Below are 18292 nucleotides of genomic sequence, written 5' to 3' on the forward strand. Positions count from 1 at the left end.
TCTCTCTCTCTCTCTCTCTCTCTCTCTCTCTCTCTCTCTCTCTCTCTGAAAATCCGAAGATTTCCAGAATGTTGTGGGAATCCTACACAATTATTTTGTCGTACAACAAATTATATTTGATGGAACATTATTGGGATAAGGTATGCACTGTGCAGTGTGGGTGAAAATGTCTCTTTTGCTGTGTGTGCCAGCGAAATTTGATTCATATCAAAGTGCGTTTGTGTGTATGAAAAGAATGTCAAAGCGTTTCAATAAGCCCATCTTATTCGCATTAAATACACTACCGGGCAAAAGTTTGCAACCACTAGGTATTTTTCATACAAATTGACCATTTTTGGTGGACTCATTAACATATTTCGGAAACACCTGCACTCTTGATATTTTGTGCATAGTTTCAACAACGTTTCAATAGTAAATCACAGAGGTTTCACCAAAAAATATTCATGAATTTCAAAAATTTGTACTGTGTGAAAAATGATCAAATTTGTATGAAGATTAAAACAGATCAAATTCAAATTGATATATTTTTGAAATTCATGAATATTTTTTGATGAAACCTCTGTGATTTACTATTGAAACGTTGTAGAAACTATGCACAAAATATCAAGAGTGCAGGTGTTTCCGAAATATGTTAATGAGTCCACCAAAAATGGTCAATTTGTATAAAAAATACCTAGTGGTTCCAAACTTTTGCACGGTAGTGTACCTATGCAAAGAAGCCATTTGAGCTTTACACAGCAACTAAGAGAAGCCGTTATTATTCATTCATACTTGTGTGTTTCTCTCTCCCCCCCCTCGGTTTTTCTCTCTTCATTTTCATTCGCCGCTCAACAATTCACATGATAGTCAAATCACTTCAAAATCTGTATAATTTTCTGTTTCATATATTTTTAGATTTCCGTAAGACTAATTCCATATGTGAGATAAAATCCGTTGCTTTTAAAAAAATCAGTCGGCAGTTGTCGTTGTCATCGTTGTTTGTTGAAAGACGAACATTTTGTTTTTGTTCTATTTTTCTGTTGTAATACCATATCTATTGTATGAACTTTGCATTATTCCACATACAAGCGAAAAAGAAAATGAATAACACAGTGCGGAACTCTTTTTTCCTCTTCAATCGCACGATGAAGATGAAAAAGGAGAGCCAATGAAGAGCGAAAAAGAGAACTCTGCATAAAAATTACATTTCATTTGCAGCCGAAATTCATTGGGTTCACATACCTTGAAATAAATATCTAATAATGGGTTTCGATGTGCTTTTTTAAGATGTGAAAAAATATATATACAATGTTTGTATGCTTGAAACCATTCCGAGCGGAGAAAAAATGTGGAGGATGTAAAATAGCGTCACGTTTATTCTTTTGTTGGTGAAAATACTTTTCTTGGAAACAATTTTTTGAAGCTGAATTCATTTATTGCCTTTATGTTTGCACAGGAAAATGATAGAGAAAGAGAGTGGGGTAGGGGATTTTTTTGGCTTGTGTAGAGAATGGCTTCACATAAAGTACGTGTAGGATTTGTTTGTCTTGGCACTGGATTAACTGAATTGTGTGTTTTATTTTCGTAAGTACATACATGGTCAGGTAGTTTTACCAAAAGGTGTTTGCTTTTTTCTCTCTGTAGCTTTGAATTGCAGAAAATGTTACATTTTTGGAAGTTGGTTGAAACTGTCGATGCGCATCATGCAGTATAAAAGTTCAAACTGATTGGCTGTATAGCTTCCATCACTGTTGAATTGCGGTGCTCTTGCTTACACTTCCAAAGTTATTGATAAAAATGCGTTTTTTTTTCTGCACTATGCATTCGTAACACCCTTATTTTTTACTCTAGGCATTTCAGTATTACAAATCAATTTCTGCCAAAGAAATAGAAAAAATGTCAATGCAGTATTTTGTGTCAAGAACACGAAAATCATTGCGAGTGACATGGCACTACAAAAAATGAAAAACTGAACCGTTAGACTGTATTTCGTGATTTCAAGCTTTTTTTTGCATTGATTTGGGCCAATTTTATTTACACACTGGCATATCATTTTCTGTTATCGATTATATAATAATTTCGTCGCTTTCTTTGATTGATTTTTGTTGTTGTTGTTGCAACGAAAGCCACATGCTCGTTAATTTCCAATCAAACAGCCGAAACCATAGGAATGAATCTAGTCGATTAAACATTTAACTCTAGCATCCCGTGTGCAAATAAAATGACTAACAGTCACTCAGTTGTATGTAACTGTATGTAGTGATACACAACTAAAACTGGCTAAGTTGATTGAAATCATGCGTTTTGTATGGAGACAATCACGTTTAGTTATTCTTTCAGTCAGTCGACTAATTTGGGACATTTTGACTAAGAGTGATTTTTGATTAAAGTTAACTGCAGTTGCTTATTTTGTTCGAGACGATCACTTTAAGTCAGTCAAAATGTCCCAAATTAATCGACTGACTAGTATAGTTTTCCTACCATATTTCGATTTTTTTCAGAAAAAATGTTTTTCAACAAAATTCTATTTTGAAATTCTGGGGTTTTAAATTCGGATTTTGTTTAGTTTCTCACGAAGAATTTTGTGGTGGTTTCAGTTTGAAGCTTCGATTGAGCATTTAGAAAAATTAACCCACCGATACCGATCTTATTAACCTATTAATAACATATTTTCGATATTAACCTGGTACATTTTTCAAAACGACTCATTATAAATGAAAACTGAAACCACCATAAAATTCTTCATGAAAAACTGAACAAAATTCAATTCCAAAACCTCAAAATTTCAAAATCGAATTTTCTTAAAAACACTTTTTCTGAAAAAAATCGAAATATGTTGGGAAAACTATACTGACTAGTCAGTCAAAAATTTTGCACACGGGATTGCATGTGCTCATAGAAATACAAAAAATTCTTCCTTTTGCACGTTTGTACGTCGACTGAAAACCAGACAAACGAAAAAAAGAACAAAGTAATTAAGAAGAAAATACAAACATTCGAAGCTCTTTCAAAGCATGTACATATCCCTTTGCATTTTTGAAGCCGTCTGAATAATGATTTGGTTTTAAATAAACGTTTTTAACCAGTGGACAACAACATGCAATTGCACGAACAATGTGGTTGTATTTGTAAGTTCCGGGTGATAGCCATAAATTTTCCCGTGTTCACTCGCAACACAGAGTAGAAGTATTAGTGAATGTGCTTTTTGTTTTTGTTGCTGTTGTGTGTGCACGGTGCAGTAGAACCAAAGCCATTTAGTATTTCGATTGAAATTCTGTGCGCTAAAACTATCCATTATCGCATTGCACCTTCAAGTACAATAGTCAAAGTTACTTTGTCTTCATTTTTGCTCTATGGCCTCTATTTTCTCGCTCATTTTATGTAGACACAGTTTAGATCCCTAAAATGTTTATAGACTTATATATCCTTCGGTTGGTTTGTTTTTTTCGTTGCCATTTTCGTGTGTTTCACTGTTGCGATTTGCTTGGTGTTGCAAGGTGTCTTTGTTTTGATAGTTTACATGATTTCTAGTCTCTTTAACTCTCTCAATGTCACCATATTAATAGAATTCTGACACTTTGATTGTGAGAACCTTGAATTGCAAATCGATTTAGTCGGCATTAAGTGGCAAGTACTTAATTAATATTCAAGCTCGGCCAATTGTTTCTTATTGAATATATCGATGTTTTAATTTATACAATTTATTCTGAATTGACAATTGCGAACAGCTACACCCGCCAATACCGGTACAATATTGTCAATTTGTTGCTCCGTTTTTTTTTTTCATTCACCCTTCTCGATTCGGATGTAGTTATTTAATTCTTTCTCGTGGTGTAATATTGTCAATGTGCGCTAATTAGGAGGCACAGAAATATGGGTTTTCTGCACGGTTTTCTGATACTCATTTGAAGGGATATCAATCGAGGTAATTTCTTATAAACAACATTTTATTAGGTTCTAACGAAACAAAAAAACATGATATTCATCAATTGCAATTGATTTTGGATTACAGCCGAATGAACAAACATCCTTGAATAACTTACCGAAAAAAAATTGTACAAAAATGAATAAACCACTTGAAAATGTCTGCAAATTGTCTACAGATCCAAGAAAGTCAATATTTGTTTTCTAGAAAAGTCATTACCATTCTCCCACACGGGCTGCCAAGTCTGAAGATGTTTATTTATATTTTGCTTGTTGCTTACACAATCGACACCGAGCGAAAAAAAAAGAATGACGAAAGGCAATTTGCTCAACTCAAACACTGATTCAATTAAAACAAAACATGCGATAGCGCAACGGAATCGATCGCAATGAGCGATAAGCGGCGAAAACACATTTGTCCATTCCGAACTCTGACACAAGACTGTGAGCAGTGTGTAAAAGTAAAATGGTAAATATCGAAGGGTATGATTTTCGACAGGCAAAAAAAAAGAGAGCGAACGACACAGAGTGAAAGAGTGAAAGTGGAAAATGTCGGCTGGAAAATACCATGCCCATGGAACATTTCAGTGGAATGAAGAGAGCGGGCGAAGTGGGAAATAAAATGAAAATATAACTATATATATATATACATATATATATGGGCAAAAACACAGACTGGAAGGTTACATTCGCACGATTTTTCAAAATATTCATGCTCATATCTCTTCTGTAAGCCCAGAAACCACTTGAAGTATTATGCTGAGGCAAATCTAGACCACAAAAGGAAAATTTCATACCAACAAACCTTTCCCATATCTCCCACACCCATAGAGATATAGCCGTTTTTTTGTTGGACTGAAAGGTTACAATTTTGGCGATATGTTTGGAGTTTTTCTTACATATATCTAAAATCCAGTTCCCCCAGCAGAGCATCCTTTTACTCCAAGGTTCTGTTCGCTGTCTGAAGGATCAAAGAAACGAACGAAACCATATTTACCCCATAAAAATCAATTCGGGTCGCTCTATGATCCAAAATATACGGACTGGGAGGTTACAGAAAAAAGACTGCCTCGTTACACAAAATTCCTCGGGCTAAATAAACCAAATATCAAATTCAAATTAGTTTCAAATCAGTCGATAACAAATAGAAATACGAGAATTTATCATGATTTTTGGTTTGGAATCGATTTGCAATAGAAATTTGTCATAAACGATTCCGATTTCTCTGATCAAAAAAAGGACTGGAAGGTTACACATAAAAGACTGGATCGTTACAAAGTACATCGACGGTTGAAATAAATGCAATAATACACTCAAAATTGATTCAAATGGGTAGAAAAAGAATAGAAGTGTTATCATTCTTTGTGGTGTTCAGTTCTGGATTGGTTTACAAAGAAAAAACCTGTCATCAAATGATCTCGATTTTTTCAATGTAACAAAGACTGGCTCGTTACACATGTCTGAAGGCTCGTTTAAGTATTTTAGTCAAATAAAGTAACTAATATTTTTTATTTTCCAGAAAATAGGCAGAAAGTTCTTAAAAAAAACTAATATAGCGTCATTATTCTTGATAAAGGTATACATGAAAAAAAAAACTTTCGGGAATTTTAGACTGGAAGGTTACATTTCAATTTGCGGCACCTTTCGGAGCCTTCAAATGCACATGAATAAGATGTATTCATTGCAAAATTTGGCCAAAATAGCACGATTACATCGTAATCTAATAAATAAAATTGAATAATAGCAATGATAACGAAAATTATATATTTAAATAAGACTTTTTGTTCGGTTGTGTATTTTCGCTTATTTTGACCCAAAACGAGGCACAAGCACAACTACGTTGAAATGGCACACTATAAACGCCTACCTTTATATGAAAATGGTATTGGCCGATACTTTAGGATCACTTTTAAAGAAAAAAGACCACAGTACCGCGATATTTGAATAAAAAAAAATGTCTAACCATTCCCGATTTTCATGTTTTTGCTCATATGTATATGTGTATAAAAAAGAAAATGATCGGTGGCAGTTGTGGAAAAGATTTAGAGCTTCAATCCAATAATAGAAAATCGGAAAGAGGCCAGTCGTGTTTAGTCGACAAAGAAGAGCTTGTCGTGCAAGGCACAATCGTCACAACATATACTTATACCAGAAGAAAAAACAACAACATAGCATATACTAATTTCATGCTTAATGTGTTACAATCCAATAAGTTGGCATAAATAATTCATGGAAATGTGTTCTGTGCATGTCTATTCGTACTCATATTCATTATGCAACATAATATAACAGATCGAATTTCTCGCTGACAAAAATTCCAGCCAATAATCATGTTTGAGCGAGAGTCGAGTGGATGGCCGAATTAACATTGGTGATCGATGGTTCGCGTTCATTTCCCATAATCAGAATTTGTTGTCGTAACTAAAAATTTGTTGCACCCATTTGAAACGCTGACGATTACTTTTCGACTCTGTTGTGTGTGTGTTTTATTTGTTTTTCTTTCGTTGCGTATGTGCAAAAAAAATTGCTACTTATTTGGCGTTGACATTTCACATGAGACCGTGATGCTAATAGAAAATGCCACTTACTTTGATGTTTTCAATATATTAATTCCATTGGATTTGTGTTGTTGTCACGGCAATCTCGCACCGAAAATATATATGTACTCCATATAAATGCGTTGCCTTCTCGTGCTCGCAATTATTATAACCGACACAAAGCACAACAAATACAGACTGAGTGGCGACCGAACGAAGGACGATTATCGAAATACGATCTACTTAATACGTTTGACCTGTATTTGTGAAAAAAGAAAACTGCTAAGAACAAATGTAAATTCATTTGGCCGAGCACAATTATATTTTATGCTCGTTTAATATATCAGCGAAACTCATGTGCAACTCAATACAAATTGTTTTGTACGACCCATTAGGTACGACTTATTCTTTTGTACACTAGTCGCGCTGCTATTGCTCCTTACTCTTGCTTTAATCCACCAACTCGACTCAATTCGACACAAGACACACACATAAATGTTTCGTTTTTTTCTTTCTTCATATTTCACTTTGATAATTCATTTATTCTTATTGTGATGATTTACAATGGTATTATCTACTCTGATCTAAATGATGTTAGTGATGCAATCACAATTCCAAGCCATTAAATGTATTATAAATTATTTTATCAATTCGAAAATGAATTTTCATTTACTTGGCAAATACGAATGAGAGACACTTAAAAAAAATGAAAGTATGATTTGCGTGTCAACTTATTAAAATTACGACAGTTTCTTAATAACTCTATTTGGTGTGTGGTGGATTGTGTTTAGTATGTCCGTGGGACGCTGAATAATCCAGATCGACCTAGAATGAATAAAATTTTCGTTTTTGTTTTTTCATATAATAAATGAATGAAAAGGAGAAAATTGAGGAAAATCCGCTCAAAATGAATTAAGGCTATTCTTACCATGCTCATCAACGGCACGTACAGCGAAATGATACTTTTGGCCCTCTTGAAATTGTGTGAGTGTTACGGCCATTGGCAACAGCATCGCTTTTACATCACCCACATGCCGCCATGTGTCGGTTGATGGCGGATTTGAAGTCTCTTGATACGCATAAATTTGATAGCTAACTATTTCAGCATGGTCCTTGGTCTGTTCCATATTCCATGAAATGACGATGCCAGACGAATTGTTGTTGATGCGAATGATCGGCCGCGGTGGAATTCGTTTCCAGTTCGGATCACCGGGTGGATTGTAGGGATATGGCAGTGGAGCCGGATGGCGATGTCTTGCAGGGGGCTGTTTGCGCTGCAGTTGTTGTTGCGCTTGCTGCTGTTGTTGTGCTTGTGCTTGTGCTTGTACTTGATTTTGAGTAGGACTCGGTGCTGCGGCAACTCTATTTATGGTCACTGATGACTGTTGAACCACTGGGGCACTTGCATTTGCTTTTGGTGCTGAAAATGACAATTTCACCCATTAATCAAGGTCATTAACAAGAGAATTTTCTTTCAATTTACCTAACACTGGCAGTTTTCGACTTTGAGCCACAACGGCCGCATTTCGAATGGTTTGCTGAGTCGCAACCAATTGCCGCTGAACTGGTTGTGTATGAACGATTTGTTGTCGACCCCGCGAATTGAGTGCAACTAAAGCTGGTGGATTGCCTTGTTGTCTCTGTTGTGGCTTTGGATCATCTTCATCCGTTAGATCGATACAACCACTGTTGTTTGCCATCAAATTCTGACGCACTTGAATGAAACCACTGCAAATTGAATACATTCATTTTCGTTAAAACAATACAATTAACAAATATATAATAATATTAAGAGTAACTAGGCCGCACCTCGGTCCACCCCGTTGGTTTGCTGTTGTTGTCACAACATTTGGCGAAACTTTGTTGATTGTTGCAATTGGTTGTGTTGTTGAGGCAACATTTTGATTGACAACAACGATGCGGCCGTTTGGATTGATTTTCTTTACGATCATCTGCGGTGCACGCTGATTCTGGTCTTGAGCTGGAATGATCGTCACACGGCTGAAAATGGAAATGTGATTGAATGCAATGATCATTTCCATCCGATAGCGTTTAGCTATAAAAAAATTCATTTGCTACTCACTTGCTTGATACTGGTACGATTTTTCGTTGAGGCGAAACTTGAACGATATGTGGTTGAACGTTGCTTGGTTGAATTATCCTTCGTTGTACTGCGAATTAGATAAAATCCATTGTATTAATTGGCTTTGAAATGTGTTTCGTCTCTGTAAAAATACTCTATATATTTGAATGGCGGGCTTTACCTGTTGTGACAACACGTTGTTCTGGCGTAACTTGCCTTGCTGCTATCGTTCTTACGGGTGGCCGTAGGACTTGTGTTATTTGCTTTTGAACCGGTGTAATCTTGGGCTGAGCTGATGTGACAACGGTAGCTGGTCGGGTAACGATATGGGAAGTAGTAACAAAGTTTTTTTGCACCGTTTTCGATGGTGCTGCCGGTGCAGTCGACGCTTCTTTGTTGGATGCCTTTTGAAGACACACCTGCAGACCCACCGCCCGTGTTATTTTAATCGGCGTTACAATATTTTGATTCTTACTCTCGAGATCTTTCTTGAGCCGTGCATAAACCATTTCCAAATCACGATATTGCTTGCTGATTTCTTGCAGTTTTGTGCGTGACGCCTGAATCATTTTCTCCTGTGCTTCTGATTTTTGTTTCAGTTCGCTGTAATCGGATTTGTGAACGATGGCTTCGATAATTTTCTCCAAAACAAATTCCTCGAGATTTTTGCGGCTCATTTGATTGAGTCCTTTTTTGAATTTTTCTGCGAAATCCAATGCAATTGTTCGCTTGACACTCTCTTCGGGCTTCGGTTTTAGTTCGATTTTCGTTTCTATTGTTGGCTTAACGTCATCGCGCTTTTCATCGATCGGTTTTTTGATGTCTTCGCCGGATTTTATAGTTTCTTCAATTTTAGTTTCCTCGGCCTGCGGAATTACTTCCGAAGTGTCAGATTTGGGTTTTTCGAGTGGCTCGTCATCGGTTTCTTTAATTTTAGGTTCCTTGAGCGTGGGAATCACTTCCAAAACATCAAATTTATGCTTTTTGCGTGAATCATCCCCGATATCGATCGGTTCTGGACTAGCAGGTCTTTTATTCGAATTAACACTGGGACTCGATGCTTTCGCTTCGTTTGATTCAATGATTACAATATCATCATCTTCTTCGACGTCTGTTTTCTCTGGTTTATCACTCTCTGATTTCTCCGTTTTCTCTGCTTCAGCTACATCACCACCATCGCCGACCTTCTCTTCACACGTTGGTTTTTCATTTTCAAACGATTTGCTGAAGGATTCTTCAAATTCTGTAATTTCCAAGCGCGCACGTTTAGCTGGCGGTTGATCATCTTCGGTCGATGTTTTATTCGTTTCCGACGTCGATTCTTCAATCACCAAGTCATCATCGTCATCCAAACTGATGGCAACCAAACTTTCATTCGATTTGTCATTCACTTCCTTCACCACTTCTGGTTTACTTTCGATTGAATCCATTTGATCTGTCAATATCACTGAATTCTCATTCGATTGGCTAACATCATTCGATCCAGTTTTGCTGGCATTTGATACACTTGGTTCTTCGGCATTTTTATCGTCACTGAAACCATCTCTAGCGTCTGTCGAGTTTTCGTCTTTTAAATCGATGACTTCATCATCGCAAAATTCATTTTCGTTTGCCGAGTCATCGTCGCGAATTAATGACGACGAAGATTCACCATTGTCTGCACTAACTGGTGAGCCTGGCATTGCCTCAAGCAAATTATTCTCTTTGCTCTCTTTATTCTCCAGCGAATCACTGCTACCTTCAGCTACCAGCGTTGGTGAATCAGTAGTTTCAGTCGGTTTAACGCTGTCTTGGTTGTCATTGTCCGAATGCACCGTTTCATTTGTACTTTTTTCGATCACATTTTCAAGCGCATCGCCTACTTGATCCGCCGCTTCATTTGAACTCGTTCCATTGACAGTGTCTAACACTTTGAGTTGATCGAATGCATCCATTGATTGCTCATTTTCATTTGGTGCATCTTCACTTTTATTCTCTTTCACTCCACTTTCACCGTCGCCGGCGGCTTTTTCAATATCCGATGTGTCCATTAGCTCATCGGTTGAATCCAGAATTGTAATACTTTCTTCGATTTCGGCGGATGCGATTTCCTCTTTACTATCCTCTTTCAAAAGTACAGATTCCGAATATTTTGCCAGATCCGAGTCTTCATCACCTTTTTCTTGCATAGTCGGCGATTTCAACAGTGCATCTTCATCGATATCATTAACGCAATTGGCAGTGCTCGTTTCAGTCGGTTTCTTTGTTTCCTCTGTTTCCTCTATTTCCATCTTTTCATCGGACGTTGCTTTCGATTCATTATCTGGCGGTGATTTCAAATCAATTTGTCCGTTACATTCACCAGACTTGTTTTTCTCCTGCAGATCGTCGTATATTTGATCAAAATCAAAATCACCTTCGACGCCGTCCGCGTCTTCATTGGGAGTAGGCACATCAATGTTACTCGTGTTGTCTAGCATTGCTTCTTGGAGATCACCATTGCACAACTCCAACTGATTTGAATCGGTGTTTTCACCTTCGACGGTGTCATTTGTCTCGGCTATTTTTTCATTGACCGGTTTCACTTCGATTGGATCAACACTTTTGTTCTCTGGCTCACCACTGTTGATTTTACCGAGAGCTGGCTCATCTTCGCTGGTCCCATTCAATGTTTCCACTGTTGCTGGCGATTTTTCAGCAACATCATTTTCACACGATTTTTCGCACGTTTCCAATTTTGAAACACTTTCAGCATTCTCAATCGACTTGTCACTCGCAATCTCAGCATTTTCTTTTATTTTTTCCTCCTTGGTTGATATTTCGTTTGGCTCTGCAGGCGTAGTCGGACTCTCAACAATTTGAACTGCTTTGAAAAAACAAATGATAAATTACAAATTTGAATTAAAAAAAATTGTGCTGCCGAAATTCGGTTTAATTTACCACTTTCTTTTGACGCCGAATTTACATCAGCCATTTGGTCGAGTGCATCACAAAAATCCTCGTCGGGCATTGCAATTGAAGTAGATTCACTGTCTGAATAAGCTAAATTATCCATTGGATCATCATCGATGTAATTGTTGTCAGACACGTCAGAGACTGATTCAATTTTTTCACTAAATCCCGTCGACAGAATTGAAGTATCTTTTATATCAACCATTTGTTCGCAGTTTTACCGTCTTTTCATACCGATTGGATGGTTTTGTTTGAAGAATTCTATCAAATAAAAGAAAACAACAACAACAAAAACACATTCACCTTAGTTGGATTCAATTTAACTCTCCATCTATTGGGTCATACATAGTCCAACAACAAACTGCCGAACATTTAAAAGTTGTTGTGTCAAACATAAACATAAACATAACCTCAAAATCAGAACAAGTAAATGTAAATATAATATTTTGATTTCGTTTACAATGAAACGCGACTATGTGATTTCGTAGTCGGCAGATCTAAAGATTTGATTATTCACCAAAAGGTTCTATTCCTTGTGTATGAACAAACTGATTGGTGTTTATTTATGTAGTTCAAATGGAAGCAAAACATGTTCGAATGTGCCATGGAATAGAGCGGCCGGAAACAAGGGAAAAATATTCAAAAGCACAATCAATGAAACAAACAAAAAATTTATCAATAAATTTTAGTTCCAAATCTCATATTTTTTCATAAAAAAATAAGGAAATCATCGCATTCATCGGAATAACATAAGAAAAATCTGATTCTCTTTTTTTCTTTAGATTACTGTAGATCTCGCTATATTAGTTGCATATACACAAATTGTTCACACACATAAACATACTCTCGTACAAGTTGAGCGCTTCACTGTAAATGTTGGCGTTTTATACACTTCGATTGTCAATTCAAAATTTTGTGTTGAACAAACGAATTTTTTGGTTGCACATTTTCCAAACTCATTTAATACACGAAAAAAAGTATGAAGGAGAAATTTGAAACGAAAAAAAAAACAAATTCAAATTTAAAAACGAAATGTTAATGCCAGTGACTGGTTTACTGACTCGTAATATTGGAAACCATGTATACCAATAAGAAGAACAGTTCTGTCACTCATTCAGTCTCTGTGTACATATCGATTTTATTTACTGAAACATAGGTGAAGTGGCGCTGCAGTCAACTCCGTGATCCCACATTGATCTCAGTCAAATATTTATCAAATTTAAGCTTATAGGATCCAAAACCAACGATGAATTGAACAACATTTTATATATTTCGATTCTCGAGAAAATCATTGGTGTTGTTTTTTTCTTCGGGGAAATAGTTAATATTTCATTGAAATGGTATTTGCGACAAAAAGTCTGACATATGCGATAGAACAAAATGTTTGTGCATTTTCTTATGAAAGGCATTTGACTTTTTGCGTAAATTAATTTTCGAAATTTCAAGTCAAGCCGAAAGCGATTGGCCAATTGGGACACGATTTGGCCTAGGTGTTTCTAGTACAGATCAATATAATGCAATAAGTCCATATGATTGGCAAGTTTGAAACGAAAAATATTCGTCAATGCTTTAGATTTGTTTGGACTTTTTTTCGTGGGATTTTTTTAATGTTATCCATGGGTTTAATTTTGATGAATATTTTTACGCAATTTTTTTAGGCTTGAATATGACATTCAATGACATAGGTGGCGCTGAGAGACGTTGTTCCCATTTATTGATTTTTTGAGATTTCTTAAACGTCATCATTTTTAAGAATTCATCTCATTTCCAAATTCGGATTGTTGTTGCAAATTAAAGACAAAATCAATGGCATTTAATTTAATAATAAAAACAAACATCTCAATTTCCGACTGTCGATGAATATTCACAAAAATATTCTACAGTAATCACATTCCGAGGCGGAATGAAGTGTAAAAGTTGTATTCTGATGCTTCGTATATGCGGCATAGTCAGCAGACCAATTGGTCGTGTGTATATGTGAGGGCAGGTTCGCTTTACGACGTTCGCGCACAAACCTGATTGTGCGAACTGTTTGTGTGTGCCTGTGGTGTGCATACACACTATGTGGCTATGGCACCGCAAACAAACTCAATACTTTATCGAACGTATGCATGCTGAACAAGCAAGCGTTCACACAATACCCTCATTTGTTGTCTAGTGTACATAGATAGGGCACTTAACTCTCGAACGTAAACGCATACGCTTGGATTCGACAGTTCGCTGTATTTTCATTTCGGTCATCACTCTACGTGGAATCATTATTCGAAATACGACAATTTTTTCGATACCCGACATGTAGACTCTGACCATGCTAATTAATCTAAAAACTCATATGAGACGTAGAATTGACTCAAAATCCCTTTTTATTAACTTTTCGGAATTATCGCCAGATACAACTGATGGCAAAATGACATTTCCCGATATGGTAAAAAAGTGGATTTCTCTTCGAAATTATTTGGAATAGTATAATTGAATGTAATCCAATATTTTGTGATGACAAAAATTTATCCCATGCAAATGAATTCGAAAAAAATTGTTTTATCAAATCAAAGCTTTTTGTTTCCATCGAAATGATGAACACGAACAAAAAAAAAACCATACATGTTTTTCATTTTTGTTCCAATTCAATACCCTACAATTAGGAACCCTAGGGTAAGCCCAAATTAGGGGCATAGCTTCTCTACATTGATATTGGGGTTTGTATGTTGATAGCGCCGCAGTGCGCATCACATGTCAAACACAACAATTAAGACCGCATAAATACAATAATGAATATACATCAGCGAAAACCAAATAAATGTTTATTTTGGATGGCATTAAGAAATACGATGCAAGAAAAATGCGTTCAAAAACTTACGTGCAACAATTCGCTGATGACACCGAATACAATATGTGGATTGAATCAGGTCTTTGCCTGGGTATTTCATTTACAACGCTACACACTTTTGACCGAATCAAGCTACACAAACCGTTTAAAAACACATTGAATCTTACGGAATTGTGAAGCGACACTATCTTCGTACGCCTGACGAACGGTTCGCAAGCAGTCGACTCAAACACACACATGCATGCCTCCATGTAAACACTCACCCGAATGGGACAGTCTAAAGCATATTACTGTGTTGCAAATAGGTGTGTATGTATGAGTGAGCCGAACAAAAACGACGACATGAAACGAAACCATTTTTTCATTAAATGCTCCCAAAAAACTTCTTGACATGTCAAAATTATGCGATTCTCTTCGACCACATTTAGAAAATACATGAAGATATTTGTTTTAAAAAGCTTCAAATGATCATAGTACATCGAGAAATTTGTGAACAACAATTTATTCCCCGTCCGGATAAATATCATCAAGAAAATTGTTATATATCTGAGGTATCGACAAAGAAAACATACTCTGAATGCGAACGATAATAGTCCCCTTCCCAAATTCAGACCTCTATGAATAGGGTCAAATGACGTCATCCATACAATGGGCTTGAACATAAATATCGAACACAAATATCCACTGAAGAAAATTTCTCAGTGGTCATAAAATAATCAATTTTACTTCATTTATGTCATAAATAAAGAGGTTTACCGAAAGTTGACCAAAATGTAATGAATATGTCGCAAGCCATCCTATCAAAACATTGATACTTTTTTGTTTATCACGAAGCATAGTCAAAGAGATGACAAAAAAAAACACTTTTGAAATCAAAATGGCGTCAAGGTTATCAAACATTTATGAAATGCTATCCTGCTTTGTACTACTGCTGTTTCGTTCACATTCCGTGTAGTACGGAATATGCACGTCTCTATTGAGTCTCTGCGGCGATGCGCGCTTAAATACTTGATGACGTATGTCTAACTTACTTCGCTCATTCTCTCCCGCTTTACCGTATGTAACATAATAAAGCATGAGGAGAACAACACTACAATGATTTCCGATTACAATACATTTTTGCGCATTTACATCTCATGTCTCATTTCGAAAATTAGTCTTCAAAAAATAGATTTTGAAAAAAAAAGTGTTTTTAATATTTTCATATGATTTGCAGCTCATGGGCCTAATTTTAAATTACCTCTGATTATTATTGTTGCGTTTGACTTTGGATGACCGTATAAGTTCAATATTGAATTGTATAAATGCCAACTTACTGTTGCTAGGCTATAAAAATATTGTAACTAAAAAGACAAACATTTTTCACGTACATTTTTTTAGAAAGATCTTTTGCTTTTTTACATTTATTCCTTTGATATGGAGTTTTTTTTTTATTTTCAATGTGTTTTGAAATTATTTTTGGGGTTATGTTTTGAACTTGTGATTATTTTGGTGTAAGAGATTAATAGAGATAATGAGATATCGGGCGAATTTTACTAGTAGAATCAACGAATTATTATTTAGTAATACATTACCAAATTAATTATTAGAAGTGATTACTTGTAACTTTTTTGAATTTTTCCATGCAATTTTGTAAATATAGAAAAACAAAGTCATTTTTTTCGGATTCCTTACTATGTGATTGAAATTTATCTCAAAAAACGAAAAGATAAAAGCGTTAATGCTGTGGCAAAAAATGATTTCCGCGAAAATTATAGTCGGTCTGCCTTCAAGGGGAAGACTCCCGAAATGTTTTCATCTCACGACTGTAAACAGCAGTGGAGTCGAGCTTTGAATAACAATTAGTAATCTCGGTATTTGTGAATAAATAATATAATTTACACAAACACAAAGATTTTATTCAGGCAGTAGTAGACTAAATGTAGTAAATTGAGTGGAATATTTACCTGAAGGGGGGTAATGACCTCTATTGTTTACAGAAAAGAAATGTTTCTAACCAATTTCTTTCAAAGTGAGAAACTTTAACATTCAAATTAAGAAAGTGCCGCAATTTTTTTTCGTAAATAGTTCGTTTTGTTTGTTTGTTTTTTTAAATAAATGATTTTTTTAATTTTGATTGAAATTACTATTGTATAGCGTCAATACCATAAACTTGTGCACGACACTGTCACATTTGCGGCATGATATCGAGACTTGTGTGCATGTTGGTGTATCGTAGCGCGATATATTGACAGAAGGATGAAGAATTGGGCAAAAGTCAAAACGCATACAACCGATATGATTGACAGAAGTATTCTTTTTCTTTCTTTTGCAAACATTTATTTACATCAGTTAAACATAAATATACGTAAATATTATCAGGAGGCTATTACATCAATCAGAAATATATTGTAAATATTTGCACTATGTGCGACCTACAACAAGGTGATTAACCCCTTCACGATATGCGAACATTTCTCAACTATTTACTGGGTGTTCGATGAATGCCATTTTCAGTCCTAAGAAGGATCAATTTATATTTATCCACCCTTTAGTCGTTGTATCATATATACACTTTTCTTAGGATTCAAAACCAACTTCTAAGACATTACGGAAATTTTAAAACAAAATATATAACAATTATATATTATTATCTCAAGTGTGCAATGCATCCGATAGATGGCAGCTCAATGTTTGACTTGAACCTTGAAGTATATAAATAAGTTTGCAACAACACATATATTTGGTTGTCACTTTCGTAGCATCACTTGTGAAAATAAAATTTTCGCTGAATCTATTCTCCATTTTCAATATAAAATTCTGGAAAAATAATTGTCATTTTCGTTTCTTTGTTATTAATTTTGAAACTATCTGGAATGGATTTTGTGAACTGATTTTATAATACTTTGAAATGTGCGCAACGCTTCTATGGATTCCAATGTATATTGTATTTGACTGCCGGAAAAATGCGTTAGATTTTTCATTTCATTTGAAATTTGTTTGTTTTAAAATATTCTGATTTTCTTTTACTTTCCATCAGTTTTAGTCTACTCGTTCGATGTTGCAGCAAGAATGCGCAGAATGTACAGTAAAATGCGAAGTATATCCAAGTACATAATGAGACTCACAACAATATACCTGGAATTTGCATCAATTTTGCAACGCATTAGTAAACTAACATGGAAATCCAGAAGCAAAAAAAAGTCCATACTTACTCTTCTGGGCTTAATTGATATTTATGTTTACCACCGATAATCAACTGTGTGTCGTCTGGAAAGAAAATGAAATGGGCAACACGTTATCAAGGGCAGAAACATCAACAAATATGGTATAGTTAATACTTACGAATCAAGTAAATGGAAAACAGAGCTAGGCCGATGCATAAAAAAATCAATCCAAAGATTTGACTTCGTATGAAACATCCGACGATACCAGCAATGCATAGCATCGGTAGAGCCACAAATAATGCACCACCATACTTGGTGAAATCCCATTTCATTTGCATGGCAAAGAGTGATAATCCGAATGCCATTACTGCAGTGTTGCCCATCGCTATGACGACCTAATTTTTTTTTTGGATTTTAATTAAGCATTTTCCACTTATGGATGCGATTTTAATATTACCAGCTGCGGATTGTATCTGGATGAAGTGTAACCAACACAAATTCCTTCAGCAATCGTAATCATTCCCAAATGAGACATAGATTCGATGGGTACGAACGAACGACACCTTCACAACAAGTCAGAATGATCAATGCAACAAACAAAATAATTATTCCAGTCCAAACAATCCATGTATTATAACGGATATACGATCTGATCCCATGATGGAAGCTTAGCAGCAAAACTAAGCCAAACGTAATCACTAATTGTACCTGTAAGAAATACAACCGTAAATTTGCTCGTTTATTCCGTTAAAGTTCAGCTGTACTCACGGAGAGAAGACTGTAGACTTTGCAAATGAATGCCCGTCGAATCGAGGATCACTGAATGCAAATCCTTTAACATTGTCTGCATCATCTCGGGATCGGC

General features: G+C 35.7%; 2 protein-coding genes and 1 long non-coding RNA gene across 11 annotated transcripts in view; all 3 read right to left on the reverse strand.

Annotated features, from left to right (window-relative positions):
* The window catches only part of LOC129574104 (uncharacterized protein DDB_G0292642), a 38217-nt gene extending 33870 nt beyond the window's left edge, over positions 1-4347 (reverse strand). The window contains exon 1 of one of the 2 annotated variants that reach the window (XM_055455530.1): positions 4124-4347. The gene's annotated coding sequence lies outside the window, so the exon portion shown is untranslated. The remainder of the gene's footprint in view (positions 1-4123) is intronic. The other variant, XM_055455534.1, reaches the window with a different exon arrangement.
* Positions 4348-6735: 2388 nt separating this feature from the next.
* On the reverse strand, positions 6736-16505 carry LOC129574102 (activating transcription factor 7-interacting protein 1). Of its 8 annotated transcripts, none has more exons than XM_055455526.1 (8): positions 16228-16505; positions 11443-11715; positions 8705-11365; positions 8524-8611; positions 8250-8441; positions 7924-8168; positions 7369-7860; positions 6736-7265 (listed from the first exon to the last, which is right to left on the reverse strand). In XM_055455526.1, exons 2-8 carry the CDS (start codon positions 11657-11659, stop codon positions 7228-7230), a joined length of 3933 nt encoding a protein of 1310 aa, XP_055311501.1. In that variant the 5' UTR covers positions 11660-11715; positions 16228-16505; the 3' UTR covers positions 6736-7227. The 8 variants fall into 8 exon arrangements, with proteins under 8 accessions (XP_055311501.1, XP_055311496.1, XP_055311497.1 ...); XM_055455521.1 differs by having other exon boundaries at positions 8705-11368; positions 16228-16477; XM_055455522.1 differs by lacking the exon at positions 16228-16505 and adding an exon at positions 14312-14546.
* Positions 16506-17326: 821 nt separating this feature from the next.
* On the reverse strand, positions 17327-17737 carry LOC129574111 (uncharacterized). Its single transcript, XR_008688660.1, has 3 exons — positions 17602-17737; positions 17476-17530; positions 17327-17398 (listed from the first exon to the last, which is right to left on the reverse strand). It is a non-coding gene; the product is annotated as an uncharacterized LOC129574111 (long non-coding RNA).
* Between the last annotated feature and the right edge of the window lie 555 nt (positions 17738-18292).

This window comes from Sitodiplosis mosellana, unplaced genomic scaffold (genome assembly GCF_009176505.1).
Source record: "Sitodiplosis mosellana isolate CC-2019 unplaced genomic scaffold, AAFC_SMos_1.0 Smas_scaffold_6150, whole genome shotgun sequence".
Taxonomy (NCBI): domain Eukaryota; kingdom Metazoa; phylum Arthropoda; class Insecta; order Diptera; family Cecidomyiidae; genus Sitodiplosis; species Sitodiplosis mosellana.

Coding starts and splice junctions, on each gene's coding strand:
- LOC129574102 (XM_055455521.1), bottom strand. CDS start 11,659: ATGGTTGATATAAAAGATACTTCAATTCTGTCGACGGGATTTAGTGAA. Junction 8,169..8,249: donor AACCAACGGGGTGGACCGAG/GTGCGGCCTAGT, acceptor TTCAATTTGCAG/TGGTTTCATTCAAGTGCGTC. Junction 7,266..7,368: donor ACGTGCCGTTGATGAGCATG/GTAAGAATAGCC, acceptor TATTCATTCTAG/GTCGATCTGGATTATTCAGC.